The following is a 13,948-nucleotide window of genomic DNA, read 5'->3' on the forward strand; positions in this document are numbered from 1 at the left end:
AGCCGTGAAAGAAGTCTCACTGCTTGGCTTCAAGCTGGGGCGAGAAAATACAATAAATATTGTGGTACTAAGTACCTAGGTTTGAGCAATAAGATAACGAGTTCCATTTTGAACACATTTGACTTTGTTTTCAAACTTCTCCAGGTACTATAATTGATTTCCAAAGGGCTTAAGTAATATTTTTAAATAACCAGTTTTGTATAAAGTTAACCTATGAGACATAAGAGTTACTGCTAAAATTTAAAAATTTTTGATCCAGGTTAAGTCCTTCATTTTACATTTTAAGGAAACAGTCTAGATACCCTAAAAAAGACAAAATATTCCCTCCAAGAGATGATTTCAGGTTTATGCCCAAGATGCACCGTGGGGGCAATAATTAATAAATTTAAATAAGATCTTCTTGACGTTGAGGATATAAATTCAATATTCCAGTTTTTTTAAGTTTTATAACTAAAAAAATTGAACTAGTCTTTTTTTCTTTCTTGAAAACCAAAATGCGACTTCTCCTAGTATTAAATTAACTTAAATTCACAGTATTTTATTTACTTACACCCAGTCTTTCAAAACAATAGTGCCACCATAGAATTTCTCAATTTCATGCATTTCACATGAAATTTATTCTTACTAAATAGCCTTCCTATCTTTAGAAGGATTAAAATATTTGTGGAAAGATTTCAGTTTTTAAGAACTTCATTTTTCCTACAAAAGGCATATTGACAAAAATGTCAAAATACTGTCTACCAGAATGAGCAGTAAATTGTGCTAAATTTCCCAATGTATGTTAAAACATTTTAATGATTTGTCATTTTAAGTTTTTTCAATATCTGGCCATCACAGATTTTTAAAATGTGGACTTAAAAATATTTCTTTTTTTAAAAACATTAAGAAAAGGTAAGAGTTGAACAAAGTTTTGTTCCTCTTTAATAATTCATAAAATGCTATAACAGGAATAAATTTAAAATGTTCTTTATCCATCAATCTGGCCTAATTAATGAGGGTAATAAACTACCTTTATTCTAATTACAATTGTTTCCACTAGATAGCCTTTCTCATGTCTATAATCTGTATATTTTCATTCCATTTTTCTACTAAAGGAAAAAAGTAGAGTTTCTTCAGATAAGAACTCTATTTAGCATTATTCCCTTTTGAAGGAACCATGCAGTAACAACAGTCATTGCTTCTTTTGAGTCAAATCTTGAAAAGAATCCTAGATGTCCCTCTAGTGGTTCATCCTATATCCCACAAAATTTGATGAGCACTGATGATGTCCATTTTATGGTGATATATTGGTAACCTAGCAATCCTGTTTGTTTTTCAAATCAGTCATCCTATGATGATAGAGTCAACAATCTAGAATTAGAAAGTTTTAAGGCAAACCACAACAACATTCTAAATTTCAACAATGTGAATACAAATTCCATTTCTCTGAGAGTAAACTAGCCAATTTGGGGTCCTTTGCTTTCCAAGTGCTAAGTATTTCTGAGTAGTTGTGATTCAGTGTTCTCAGTTCAGTGAGCCTCCCTATGAGACGAGCAAAATGCTGTGGGTCTTCTGGATGATAAATTTTTGAATATTTGTACAAAATTTGTAAAATCGGTTCTTGTATATTTTCCACATGTTGCTTATTTTTAAGGTGTGGACGATCTGAAAAACATCATCATATATATCTTAATGAATACTGGAAAGTAGTAGAAGATAATGAATTAATTTAAAACAATACAGTTTGTAGATAATAAAAATAGCAAATATTTTCCGAACCCTTAATATATGCAAGATATTATGCTAAGTAACTTACTTCAAGCAATATCTTATTTAATCTTCATAGTACTCTATGAGGTAGAGAAGTAAAGTCAAATAGGAAGAGAAGGGTCAGTAAGTGGTTGTAAGAATATAAGAGCAAGTTTCAAGCTTACTTGAAACTTAAAAAGATTAATTTCCTCAAGATCAACAGTAAGGAAAAGGCAAGTTTCTTAAGTACCTAGTTATAAAATATAAGAACCAACCAAGAATTTCTTAATGGTTAGGCAGCAATTATTTATCCAGGCATTGTGGTGGAGATACAGCAGCGAACATAACAGACACAGTTTCCTGCCCTCTTTAAGCTTATATCCTGAGTTTGGGAGGAGTGGGTGAGAAAAGAGATATATACACATTTTAAATAAAAATATAATATGACAATGATAAGTGTTATAGAGAAAAACAGAAAGGAATAAGAATTCAGGGTGAAGCTATTTTTAAAAGGATAATCAGAGGTAAGATGACATTTAACAGAGATCTGAGATGAAGGCGGGCGGCAGGTAACTACCTGGGGAAAGAGCTTTCCAAGCATATTTGTCAAATACAAGACAACCTGTGGCAGGAGCCAGCTTGACATTTTCAAGTAACATATGTATCAAAAGTAATGTGGCTGTGGTGGTGTGAGCAAAAGGGACAGTAGTAGGCAATAATAGAATTTGGCTTTAATCTGTGTAGAACAGGAAACCATGAAAGGATTATGAGCAGAGAAATGAAATGATCTAGCTTACATTTCAAAAGAACAACTCTGGCTACTATATAGAGAATAGACTCTGGGGAGGCAAGGGCAGAAACAGGAAAGCAAAAAAGGATACTAGTTTGAATTAGGGTGGCAGGGACAGAGACAGTAAGAAGTGGTTGAGTTCTGGATATATTTTGAGGCTAGAGCCAACAGGAGGTGTTGCCTATTTGATAGGGTATAAGAGAAAGAAAGTAGTGAAGGATGACTTCACAAATTTTGGCTTGTGTAACCTGAAGGATGGAGATGCCATTTAGCAAAAATGGAGGAAGAATATAGGAGGATCAAGGGAGAGATCAGGAGTTCACCTTGGGACATGTTAAATTTGATACACCTACTACAAGTTGAAATCTTGAGTAGGCTATTTAGTGGAGCCTAGGGGAACAGTCCAATTTGCTATATAACTTTGGGACTTGTCAACATGTAGATGGTGTTTAAAGCCATGAGAGAGGATGAAATTTCAAAGGAAGTAAGTGTAGAAGAAAAGAGAACTGAGCCCTAGGTCGCTCTTAACATTTATCAGTGTGGGAGATGAGGAGGAATTAACAAAGGAGATGGAAATCTCAGCCACTGAGGAGGAAAATCAAGAGAGTGTGATGTCCTGGAAATCAGGTGGAGGAAAAGAGTGTCTACAAGCAGGGAGTGATCAACAGAAGCCAAGTGATGAAAGTTTTCCAAGAGAGAAGGAGTGATCTGCTCTGCCAGATGAAGCTGATGGGTCAAGTACAAGGAGGACTAAGAATTGAAAACTGGAATCAGCAATGCCAGATTACTGAAGATCTTTGACAAATTATGGTAGAATGGAAAGAAGGGGACAAACTCTGACTGCAGTGGGTTCAGGAGCAAATGAGATGAGATAAATGAAGGAAGGAGTACAGACAAAAAAATTTTTTTTCTGTAGAGTAGAACAGAGAAATGGGAAAATAGCTGAAAGGGATTAGAGGTCAAGAAGGCTTTTTTTTAAGATGCAAGAAATTACAGCAAGTTCGTAAGCTGAAGAGAATTCTCTCGAAGAGAAAATTTTGACAAAATAAAATTGTTAACATTTGGCATCAGTGAATGATATAATAGCCACAGACATCATGATCTGATTGCCAGTCTTAATCCAAATATTTTCTTCTGAATGGTTTTTACCTGAAAAAAACACAGTTGTTGCTGCAAGCAGAGCATATTCAGTATTAGTAATACTAAGTTCACTCATTCTTCTGTAGAAGTAAAACAATGTGGTAATAAATTCTTCAGCAATACCTAAAAAGATTAATATCAAATGTATTTTCATCAGACAATAGCGCATAATCAAACATATGGCCATTATCATCTTTTCTCAAAGCAGAATAATATAATGAGACATTATATCTGACCAATTTTTTCCATCCAATATAATATTTTGTATTGTATGTAATATTACCAGTCAGTGTAGTAGGAGGACAGTCTTCATTGCAAAATGTTTCCATAGAATAAATAACACTTCTATTATCACTCTGATTGTGACAATTCAGTGAATGATCTGAATGATCTGATACTCTCATGGTACCTAGCAACAGGGAAAAATACAAAGTCTGATTTTTAAAAAATCTTTATACAGATAGTAAATCCAATCTCTCTAATCTGTTAGACAGGAAATATTCCCAACAAATGGTAGCTTTATAATTTTTATTACTGGACTATGAACTGAGATTAATAGTTCAGATTTTATATAAATATTGTGTAGAAAACCCTGCAAAAATGTTTTCCATGATGCCATATAATTTTTAAAAAAGGTCTGTTTGGTTTTTTTTAAAGAAAAGCAAAAGCTAGACCAATGAATTGGAAAAGCTATTATGAAGTACTTATTCCTATACTAACTAGTAAAGTGAAAATATAATAAAAAATAATGTTATATAATTTGTTGCTGTATTTAATAGTAACTGTTAACATTAAGATTAAGTTGGTTGGCCTTTTTTACTTTCAGAAGCTGATGAAAGACATTCTTTCTGACTGTAAAGTTGGGCCCCATGAAGGAACATCACTTCAGTTTTTGATCCCTTGCATAATGCAGTCTGGTCCTCAGTTGTCAAATTTTCAAATCCTTGAAGAAAAGATCACATAATTATTTGAAATCAGTAATGAAAAGATAATTTTCAGGTATAAGATTTAATTATTCATTTAGTTATAATATGAATCCTAAATGTTTCCTTAGGATAATCACGATCTGTAATTTCAAATATGAACAAAATTCTTGATTCCACATGGTAATATTTTGGAGCCCTTTCATCAGAACTGGATAATAATACTTCCATATGACAAGAGGAAATTAAACAAAGTTTAGCCTCAAAGAATTTATTTTTACAATGAGTTATCTGTGCATATAAATAGGTAAGTTTTGGCCAACTGTAGCTTGATTTTTTTCATATTATACAGGCAATTTTATTTGTTTCATGTTTTATATAAAAAAACAATTTCAAAACATTAAAAGTTAGAATCAACCATATTATGTGTCTTGCTCTAAGTCTTTGGAGTCATTTGAATATTTTTAAATATTAATATTTTCAATCACCTGATTGGGTTTTTTTTGTTTTTAGAGAGGGAGAAAGAGAGAGTGCACACGAGAGGTGGGGAAGGGGCAGAGGGAGAGGGAGAGAGAGAATCTTAAGCAGTCTCCATGCTCAGCACAGAGCAAAATGTGGGGCTAGAATTCATGCCCCTGAGATCATGACCTGAGCTGAAATCAAGAGTGGGGTGCTTAACCAACTGAGACATCCAGGCACTCCCCCACACCTGATTGTTTAAAGTAGACAAAATGAACATGTTTTTGCATCTGGAAGCAGCTTTGGTGGAAAAATACAGGGTTTTGTTTTCCTAAAATGTCCCCTGCCTTTAAAACAGGGAACTTTTTAAAAATTAAGTAGTATGAAATTATTTTCCAAAGGTAAAGTGATTACCTGGGAGTCCCTTGGTAAAATCCATTAACCCCTGTAGGTGTAGGACCACTGTTTCTGAGAGTCGCAAGAAGCTCAGTTCAGGATTTGCATACTTCTGCAGCTAGCCAACAAAAAGAAATGAGAGTAATAGATTTTATTTCTTTCAACTAACTGTTTAAATTTTTAACTTTCATGTTTATGCTATTGTTTTCTAACATAATTAGTTATAAATTATTTCTTGCCATTAATGAACACATACAAATTTCTTTGTTTCCTCTAAAGGAATTGTATATTTTTGATGAGCAGCCACAATGTTATTAATGAGCTGATGTTCCTCTTGAGTTAGTTCCATGCTCTCCTGAATCTATAAGAAAACACAGGGGGAAAACTATAATGAATTTGTATTTAGCAAGACATGTGATCATTAAAGAAAAAAGAAATTTTTTAAGAGTCTTGCCACTTTTCCAGATCTAGTGGTGGATGATACAAGCTTGTTGTCTACTCTTCCCTCTTCCATTTTGATGTTAGAGTAAAAACTACTCTTCTGTTTAAAGTTCTTTCGAAGTCTCTTTGACTTGCATTGGATTTCTGTGAGCAAACCTGTGATATTACAAAATTCATATAAAATGTTTTAGGAATGGCAAATAACATTATAGGATTCAATGAAAATTGTCTTACACTGTACACATATATTATTATAGACTTGTCTTTTCACAAAGAACCTTCCTTTTTTGGCAAGTATGTACACAGCATTTAAATTTACTACATTACTTTCTCCTTTTCCATCCATAACTACCCTCTACTTAAAAGTACATAGTCATCCTAGGCATAAATTAAAAACCGATTTTGCATCTCCAAACCATAAATTTAGACCTTTTTATGTTAGAGAAATTTCCACATCATATCTTGGAAACATAGAATATCAATTGATATAGAAATTCAACTACCTTATCTACGAGCTTTTTTCTTTGATTTTTATATAAGGTCAAGAAAATATTTTGTGATTTTGTTAAATGAGCTAAGTCGATTTTTTCCTAATAAGACAAGACAGTGGTATTTTGTTATGGCAGCCTGAGCATTCTCAGACAGGGATAAAGTAAAGGATTCAGGCTGGTTGGACAGGATAACCTTAAGATCTATTCCAACCCTGAATTTTTTTTTTTAAGATTTTTAAGTAATCTCTATCCCCAACATGGGGCTCAAACTCACAACCCTGAGATCAAGAGTCACACGTTCCACCAACTGAGCCAGCCAGCCAGGTGCCCCCAACCCTGGAATTTTAAATAATAGGAATCCTTTCGGTCAAGAACTTTGAAGAGTTTGGATTTTATTAAAATAAACAGAATAATATAAACAGAATATTGCATTGGTGTTTATTGAACAGGAGTGTAACTTAATAAAAATTGAAGAGTGTTACTCATAGCAGTTGAAGGTAAACTGAACTAAAAAGAGATAATGAAGAAATAGCCATGAAATTAATATAACAGTAAGAGTGCAAGATAATAAGAGTTTATACAAGGCTAGATTAGGCATGAAAAGAAAACATTAATAGTACCTTATTAAGAAAATGAATTTTGAAATCACCATGACATTTTGAGCCCTGGGAAATAGGAGGAATTGGGGAAATAATGCCAAAATCTTAGTACTACTCTGAGGATTACATGACCTCATGTAATCTATAAGCTAAAAACACTGTGAACATAGAAGGAACTCAAAACAGCCTAAGTACTTCTGCCTGTTGAGTTGGGTTTTGACACCTATGAGTTGTTAGTAGGCTCTACATACCTAGTTATCATGTAGGCTTCTAAAGATACAAGACCAAAGAAGGGGGACTACTAATTTAAAATTCTGCTTTTTATAGATACATTATATAAATTAAGGTTAAGTCATATGAAAATACAAGGATTTCCAATGAAGAAGAACATATTGAATATTGCCAAAATTAGAGCAATATAGTATAGAACACGGTTTATGGAAAAATATCTAGGTTGGTTACCAGTCATCCTAATCTATCAGTTGCTAGAGAAATAGCTTCAATCTAGAGAAATACGTTAATGCTCAAAATGATAACTTGAGGAATGCATTATGTTGTCAATAAGGTAAGAAAAACTAAAATCCCCCTCAAAAAAAGAACCCCCAAAGTCCACAATAACACTTACATTCTGCCAACATTCCTACTGCCTTACACTTTTTCAGTCTGCACTCTTGACATTTCCTACGCATGTACATGTCCATTTCACAGTGGCCACCATTCTTGCAACGATATACTGCATTTTTGGTGATGCTACGTCGAAAAAAACCTAATGACAAAAAAAGTACTTTTAAAATTTTACTATTAGGTATTTTTAGTTTTTTTATTAATATATACCTTCCTAGTAGAGTTAAATAATTGAAATAACTAAATTATTTCAATAAAATGTTTTTTTCATCAATAAGATTTAGTTTAATATACATTTATATTCCCTTATGATTGATATCTTCTAATCCAAGGTTGTTCCTTTCAATAATCACATGTGGAAATTGAACAAAATAGTTCCATCACATTAAGATAACTTTCTAGGGTGGGAGGGATGGGGTGGCTGGGTGATAGACACTGGGGAGGGTATGTGCTATGGTGAGCGCTGTGAAGTGTGCAAGACTGATGAATCACAGATCTGTACCTCTGAAACAAATAATACATTATATGTTAAAAAAAAAAAAAGGAAGAAGAAGATAGCAGGAGGGGAAGAATGAAGGGGGGGATCGGAGGGGGAGACGAACCATGAGAGACTATGGACTCTGAGAAACAAACTGAGGGTTCCAGAGGGGAGGGGGGTGGGGGGATGGGTCAGCCTGGTGATGGGTATTAAAGAGGGCACGTTCTGCATGGAGCACTGGGTGTTATACGCAAACAATGGATCATGGAACACTACATCAAAAACTAATGATGTAATGTATGGTGATTAACATAACATAATAAAAAAAGATAACTTCTTATTTTATTATGGTTATAATATACCATCTAAAAGCATTTTTACAACTATGTTGTACAGAATATCAAGATTCCATGAAGCATCTCTCAAGGTGCACTTGAAAGAATATATGCTCTGGTAAGAGTGTAAGGAAAACCTCTTCTCTCCTCGTATTTCCACCTCAACCCATAAATAGGAAGAGATATTCTTTGAAACTTACTCCTCTGTCCTTCTTCCTTTTTGAGCACTCCCAAAGGTGAGAAAATATTTTTAGGTTTTTTTGGTCTGAAAAATTGAATAGGCCGTGGTGTATGTGTGTGTGCATGTGCGTGTGTGTGTGTGCATGTGTGTGTGTGTGTGTGTGTTTTGGGGGAGGTGTCTATATTTTCCCTTTCACTTCTTAAATCCATGCATAGCAGTCCCCCTTCCTACTTCCTCTTTCATTCCCCATTCCTATGCAATAACCCCTGCTATCTTCCTCTTAATCCATTCCAAGCAGTAAAGTTGATATGCTTTGTCAATGCCCCTCTTAGAGACTTGTGATACCCTTTTTTTCTGTAGACACACTTGAGAGTGAGAGTTTTGTGATTTAGATTCATCGAAGGAAATAGAAAACTCAGCTTAAATTTTCCAGAACTATGCCTCATCTTCCATCTAGTTTTTTTAAAGATTATTTATTTATTTATTTATTTGAGAGAGAGAGAGATTACTAGAGAGAGAGAACAAGCATGAGTGAGGGCCAGAGGGAGAGGGAAAAGCAGGCTCCCTGTTAAGCAGGGAGCCCAATGCTGGGCTCCATCCCAGGACTCTGGGATCATGACCTGAGCTGAAGGTAGATGCTAAACTGAGCCAACCAGGCACCCCTTCTTCCATCTAGTTTTAACATCAGGGCCCTGCATTTTAAGAATAAGCAAATACTTGCCCAGCTATTCTATTCATAAAGATGGTACCTAATTTTCCACAGTCTTCAATTGGCTATTCTTTGTTAGGGGTGAGTTGTGAGATTCTGACAGTAAATCTTCACCCTGAACTTCTAACAGACATGTTTACCAAGAGCTGCATTGGCCTAATCATTTCCAGGTTCTGTTCCAATGTTGCATTTGTAAATAAAAACAATGCAGAAGTGTTTCAAAACCTTAAAACTTCATCAAGGACTATTTCACTCTTTGAAAATTTCATTGTCAATGATGATCTTCACTTGCAAACCTCCCATTTTCAAAAAAGCATTCAAAGAAATTAAAATAGAATCATAGAAGTCATTTAATTCAAATTCCCTTCTAATGCATGAATTGTATCAACCACATGAGAAGATGTAATAGTTAACATTCAGATATTTTTAAAAATCATTTTCTTCTTTTTAAAAGATTTTATTTATTTATTTGAGAGAGAGAGTACACATGTGCTGAGCAGGGGGAGGGGGTAGAGGGAGAGGTAGAGGGGAAGGGGCAGAGGGGGAAGGATAGGGACAAACCGACTCTGAGCCAAGTGCAGAGCACCACTGGGGGCATGATCCCAACACCTGAGATCACAACCTGAGCTGAAACCAAGAGCCAAGCACACAACTGACTGAGCCACTCAGGCCCCCCTAAAAATCATTTTCTATTCCATATCAGATTCATCTAAGAACACAGAAACCTTCTGCTGTATAAATACTGAATTTTGTATTTAAAGGCAAAAGTTTTCATCAAAAATGAAAAACTAAATCAAAACTATTACATTCCATTTTCATGTCTTTTATGACACAGATGATCACCTTTAAATGTATCAACGGCTCTCCCCGGTTTTATTTTTCACACTTCGAAAAGTAAGAGTATTCTTTTTTTTTTTTTTTCTTAAGATTTTATTTATTTATTCATGAGAGACAGAGAGAGAGAGAGAAAGAGGCAGAGGGAGAAGCAGGCTCCCAAGGAGCAGGGAGCCCGATGCGGGACTCGATCCCAGGACGCTGGGATCATGACCTGAGCCGAAGGCAGACGCTTAACCATCTGAGCCACCCAGGCGCCCAAGAGTATTCTTTTTTTTAATGATCAATTAGCCAACATATAGTACATCATTAGTTTTTGATGTAGCGTTCAACGATTCATTAGTTGTGTATTCTTACATGCCGAAACTTCCATGACTCTTCAGTGAACACTAGGACTTCAGTTTTGTTTTAACTTTATCCTTACCTTTACAACCTTCACAGGTAAGTGCATTATAATGATATCCTGATGCTTTATCACCACAAACTACACAGAGTTCTTCCTGTTGCTTAATCCGAATGGAAGAGTGAGTGAGTCTGGACCTTTTTATTCCAGAGTATCCATCTTTAGCATCATGGTCAACCACATAAGTGGGTTTATTTAATTCATAGGAACCAAATCCACATTCTCCACCACTGAACTGTGGGTCCAAGCTATAAGTGTTGAAATGACTTTGTAAAGATTGGGACTGTAGAGCTGTTGGAAACTGGACAGTAGAATACTGGCAATAAGCTGATTCTTGAAAATCAGTGTCATGCAGCTGATAGTTGATTTGCTCTGGCAGAATATCTAGTTGTTTTCAACATAAAAAAGAACAAATGGTAAAAAGTCAAAATTCCATACTTGTTTTCAAATATCAAAGAGTTTATGCTCAACAGTTAGTTCAACATATCCACTACGTCCCAGGGACTTCCTGGCCAGCATGAGGAACGGGCAGTAAACTGAATTGCAGTGCATCATAAGTGCTGCCATCTCAGTGGTATGCAGAGGTTGCTCAGGAGCTGGGAGAAAGGGCAGTCTGTTGCTAAGTCTGTGGCTTACATACCAATCCAGCCTCCCATCTTAAATAGAAATGCGTATTTCCCAGAGTTTGGAAGGAAAGAAGGTTTTCCCATCTTTTGCATTTCCCTTGTGTGGGTACAACTGTTTGCAGTACAATCAGGTCAGTAAAGAGATGAATTAATACATTATCCCACCCCCCTCCAAAAAAAATCAAACTAAAATACAATTTTACCTGGTTATTTCAAGGAAAAAAATGTTTTTGTTTTAACTCCCCATTAAATATACCTTAACACTCTCTTTTGCCATTTGTAGACCTGATTTAAATTATTAGTTTCTTTTGTGTTTTGTTGACTAACAATTCTAACTAGCAATTATCTGGGGATAAATTCACCTAGTTTACCAGGTTACCATAAGGATGAAACAAAATATGGTATGCAAAAGCATATATAAAATATAAAATGATGCTTAATGAATATCATTATTATAATTATCAGAAGCTCCCAAACACCAACTTACTTTCTTTTTTCTTTTTTAAGATTTATTTATTTATTTATTTCAGAGAGAGAACACACACACACACACACACACACACACACACACACACACGCAAGCTGGGGGATGGGCAGATGGAGAAGGAGAGAGAGAATCCTTGGGCAGACTCCCGGCTTGATTCCAGGACCCTGAGATCATGGCCTGAGCCAAAATCAAGAGCCGGCCACTTAACGAGACTGAGCCACCCACGTGCCACCAACTTACTTTCTGCTTCCAGGAAAATTTCTAAATCTAAATCCAGAAAATTGGCTCCAAAAGGACCCAGGAATACTGAATTGCTCTATATCGTTTACTAGTAATATTTGTACTTTTCCTGATGCTGAATCAGGTACTTTTAACCTCAAAATTCTACCACCAAGATTGGTAAACAGTATAATTTTTATTAACTTAAATAAATCACTTGCAATCTCATACCATTCAGTCTAATGCTAAGTGTTGAGAAAATACTGACAGCCTAATATAAAAAGAAAGGTTATCAGTAAAAACAATGTAACTGTTTTTTTAAAGAGGACCTTTCTTGAATGAGTGTCAAAAGACTGCAGAATACTAGCTGATGTTCCATTGGCATGGAAATTAGAATTCAGGTCCTAACCCTAACCTTAACCCTAAACTTAACTCTAAAAGAAAACTGCATTTAAAATTAAATTTATATAATGGACATTAAGAGGGCACATGATGTAATGAGCACTGGGTATTATATAAGACTGATGAATCACTGACCTCTACCTCTGAAACCAATAATACATTGTATGTTAATTGAATTTAAATTTTAAAAAACAATAAAAAATAAAAATAATACATAAATACATAAGTAAAATTCCAAAAAAAAGCCACAAAAAAACCCAAAATAATTAAAATTAAAAAATTAAATTAAATTTACCTTATAGCCTTAGTCTTTTTGGAGAAAATTCCTATTGTATCCTGCATTCTGTTCCTATTTCTTTCCCTTTGATAAAAGTCTTATATTAAGATGAAAATTTCAAGTATATTGAATAGCTACTCTGAGCTACATTTACTAAATTGCAAGTGAACTAGCTTCAACTAACCCCTAAAGATAACTTCTAATTTGCATGTTAATTCAAATTTTAAAAATTAAATATAATTTTAGACTATCATGCTTTTCCCTGTTTACATTTGATTCTGGCTTACAACATTTTAGTATTACTGATTTTTTTGAAATTAATTATATTCTTTTGTATGAGAATAATTTTTAAGTTTCTTATTTTAATTCCTCTTGTAGGGAACAATTTAAAGTCTTTGGTTTAGGGCGCCTGGGTGGCTCAGATGGTTAAGCGTCTGCCTTCGGCTCAGGTCATGATCCCAGGGTCCTGGGATCGAGTCCCATATCGGGCTCCCTGCTCCTTGGGAACCTGCTTCTCCCTCTGCTTCTCTCTCTCTCTCTTTCTGTCTCTCATGAATAAATAAATAAATAAATCTTTAAAAAAAAATAAAGTCCTTGGTTTACCTGTTAATTTCTTTAAAAAAAAAACACCTCTGTAATTAACCATAATGTCACACAAAAAGTGTTTTATCAACTGTTATACTGTAGCTTTTTGTTACATACCATAGTACTGTACTGGTTCAGCAAGACAGTAACCATCAGGTGTAGTGACATAAGTATTTGCCATTCTCTGCTCCAATTCTCATTTATTCATCAGTGAATGCTGAACTAGAACTGAAGGAAATAAAACTTTTGTAGACTATTTGAAAGTATGATCATCAAGTCAGCATGATTTTATAAAAGTACAATATGATTTTTGAAAAATAAAGAGTTTAGCAGAATTTATACATGAGATGTTTATATTTATCCTTTAACTGGAAGAATATTGAGTTTTCATATCTCTATACACCAAATTATTAATTCTGCCAATTTCTTATTGCTCAGCTCTTTACAAATAACTCAATAAATCTTGGTAATAATCAAGGTGGCTTTTGAAAGTTTACCAAGCTTAGGTATTAGGCTTCATATACTGCTTTCACCACTTGTTTATGGGTCATTCATTAAATCTCCTTAAACCTTAGTCTCCTCATTTGTAGGAGAAAAATAATAAAACCCTCCTAGCAAAATTGTTGGGAGAGTTTAATTAATATATGTAAAATCCAGCACAGTTCTTGTCTTAATAACTGATTCTCATAATCGCTATTCTAATAGTTTCAAGATCTCAGTGTTCTAAATTAAGATGAATTAGGAAGAAAAACTAGACTTTTTCATGAAAGAAATTAAAGAGTAGGAAAAAATGGATTTCAATAGCACTTGTTTTTATCTTC

The 13,948-nt window shown here is 34.4% G+C and overlaps 2 protein-coding genes across 2 annotated transcripts; both read right to left on the reverse strand.

Moving 5' to 3' along the window:
* Positions 1-985: 985 nt before the first annotated feature.
* LOC116639387 (bile acid receptor-like) lies at positions 986-3,847 on the reverse strand. Its single transcript, XM_032415703.1, has 2 exons — positions 3,668-3,847; positions 986-1,644 (listed from the first exon to the last, which is right to left on the reverse strand). Exons 1-2 carry the CDS (start codon positions 3,843-3,845, stop codon positions 1,397-1,399), a joined length of 426 nt encoding a protein of 141 aa, XP_032271594.1. The 5' UTR covers positions 3,846-3,847; the 3' UTR covers positions 986-1,396.
* A 587-nt stretch (positions 3,848-4,434) lies between these two features.
* LOC116639394 (bile acid receptor-like) lies at positions 4,435-13,453 on the reverse strand. Its single transcript, XM_032415715.1, has 7 exons — positions 13,245-13,453; positions 10,553-10,915; positions 7,593-7,733; positions 5,891-6,033; positions 5,693-5,797; positions 5,455-5,554; positions 4,435-4,601 (listed from the first exon to the last, which is right to left on the reverse strand). Exons 1-7 carry the CDS (start codon positions 13,306-13,308, stop codon positions 4,456-4,458), a joined length of 1,062 nt encoding a protein of 353 aa, XP_032271606.1. The 5' UTR covers positions 13,309-13,453; the 3' UTR covers positions 4,435-4,455.
* Positions 13,454-13,948: the final 495 nt, after the last annotated feature.

This window comes from Phoca vitulina, unplaced genomic scaffold (genome assembly GCF_004348235.1).
Source record: "Phoca vitulina isolate PV1807 unplaced genomic scaffold, GSC_HSeal_1.0 scaffold2, whole genome shotgun sequence".
Taxonomy (NCBI): domain Eukaryota; kingdom Metazoa; phylum Chordata; class Mammalia; order Carnivora; family Phocidae; genus Phoca; species Phoca vitulina.

Excerpts from the sequence above, each read along its gene's own strand:
- LOC116639387 (XM_032415703.1), bottom strand. The coding sequence starts at position 3,845 with ATGGCCATATGTTTGATTATGCGCTATTGTCTGATGAAAATACATTTG. Across the intron at positions 1,645-3,667 it reads AACAACTGTGTTTTTTTCAG|ATCGTCCACACCTTAAAAAT; the intron begins GTAAAAACCATT and ends GATGTTTTTCAG.
- LOC116639394 (XM_032415715.1), bottom strand. The coding sequence starts at position 13,308 with ATGGCAAATACTTATGTCACTACACCTGATGGTTACTGTCTTGCTGAA. Across the intron at positions 5,798-5,890 it reads CCACTAGATCTGGAAAAGTG|ATTCAGGAGAGCATGGAACT; the intron begins GCAAGACTCTTA and ends GTTTTCTTATAG. Across the intron at positions 4,602-5,454 it reads TTTTACCAAGGGACTCCCAG|GATTTGAAAATTTGACAACT; the intron begins GTAATCACTTTA and ends CTTTTCTTCAAG.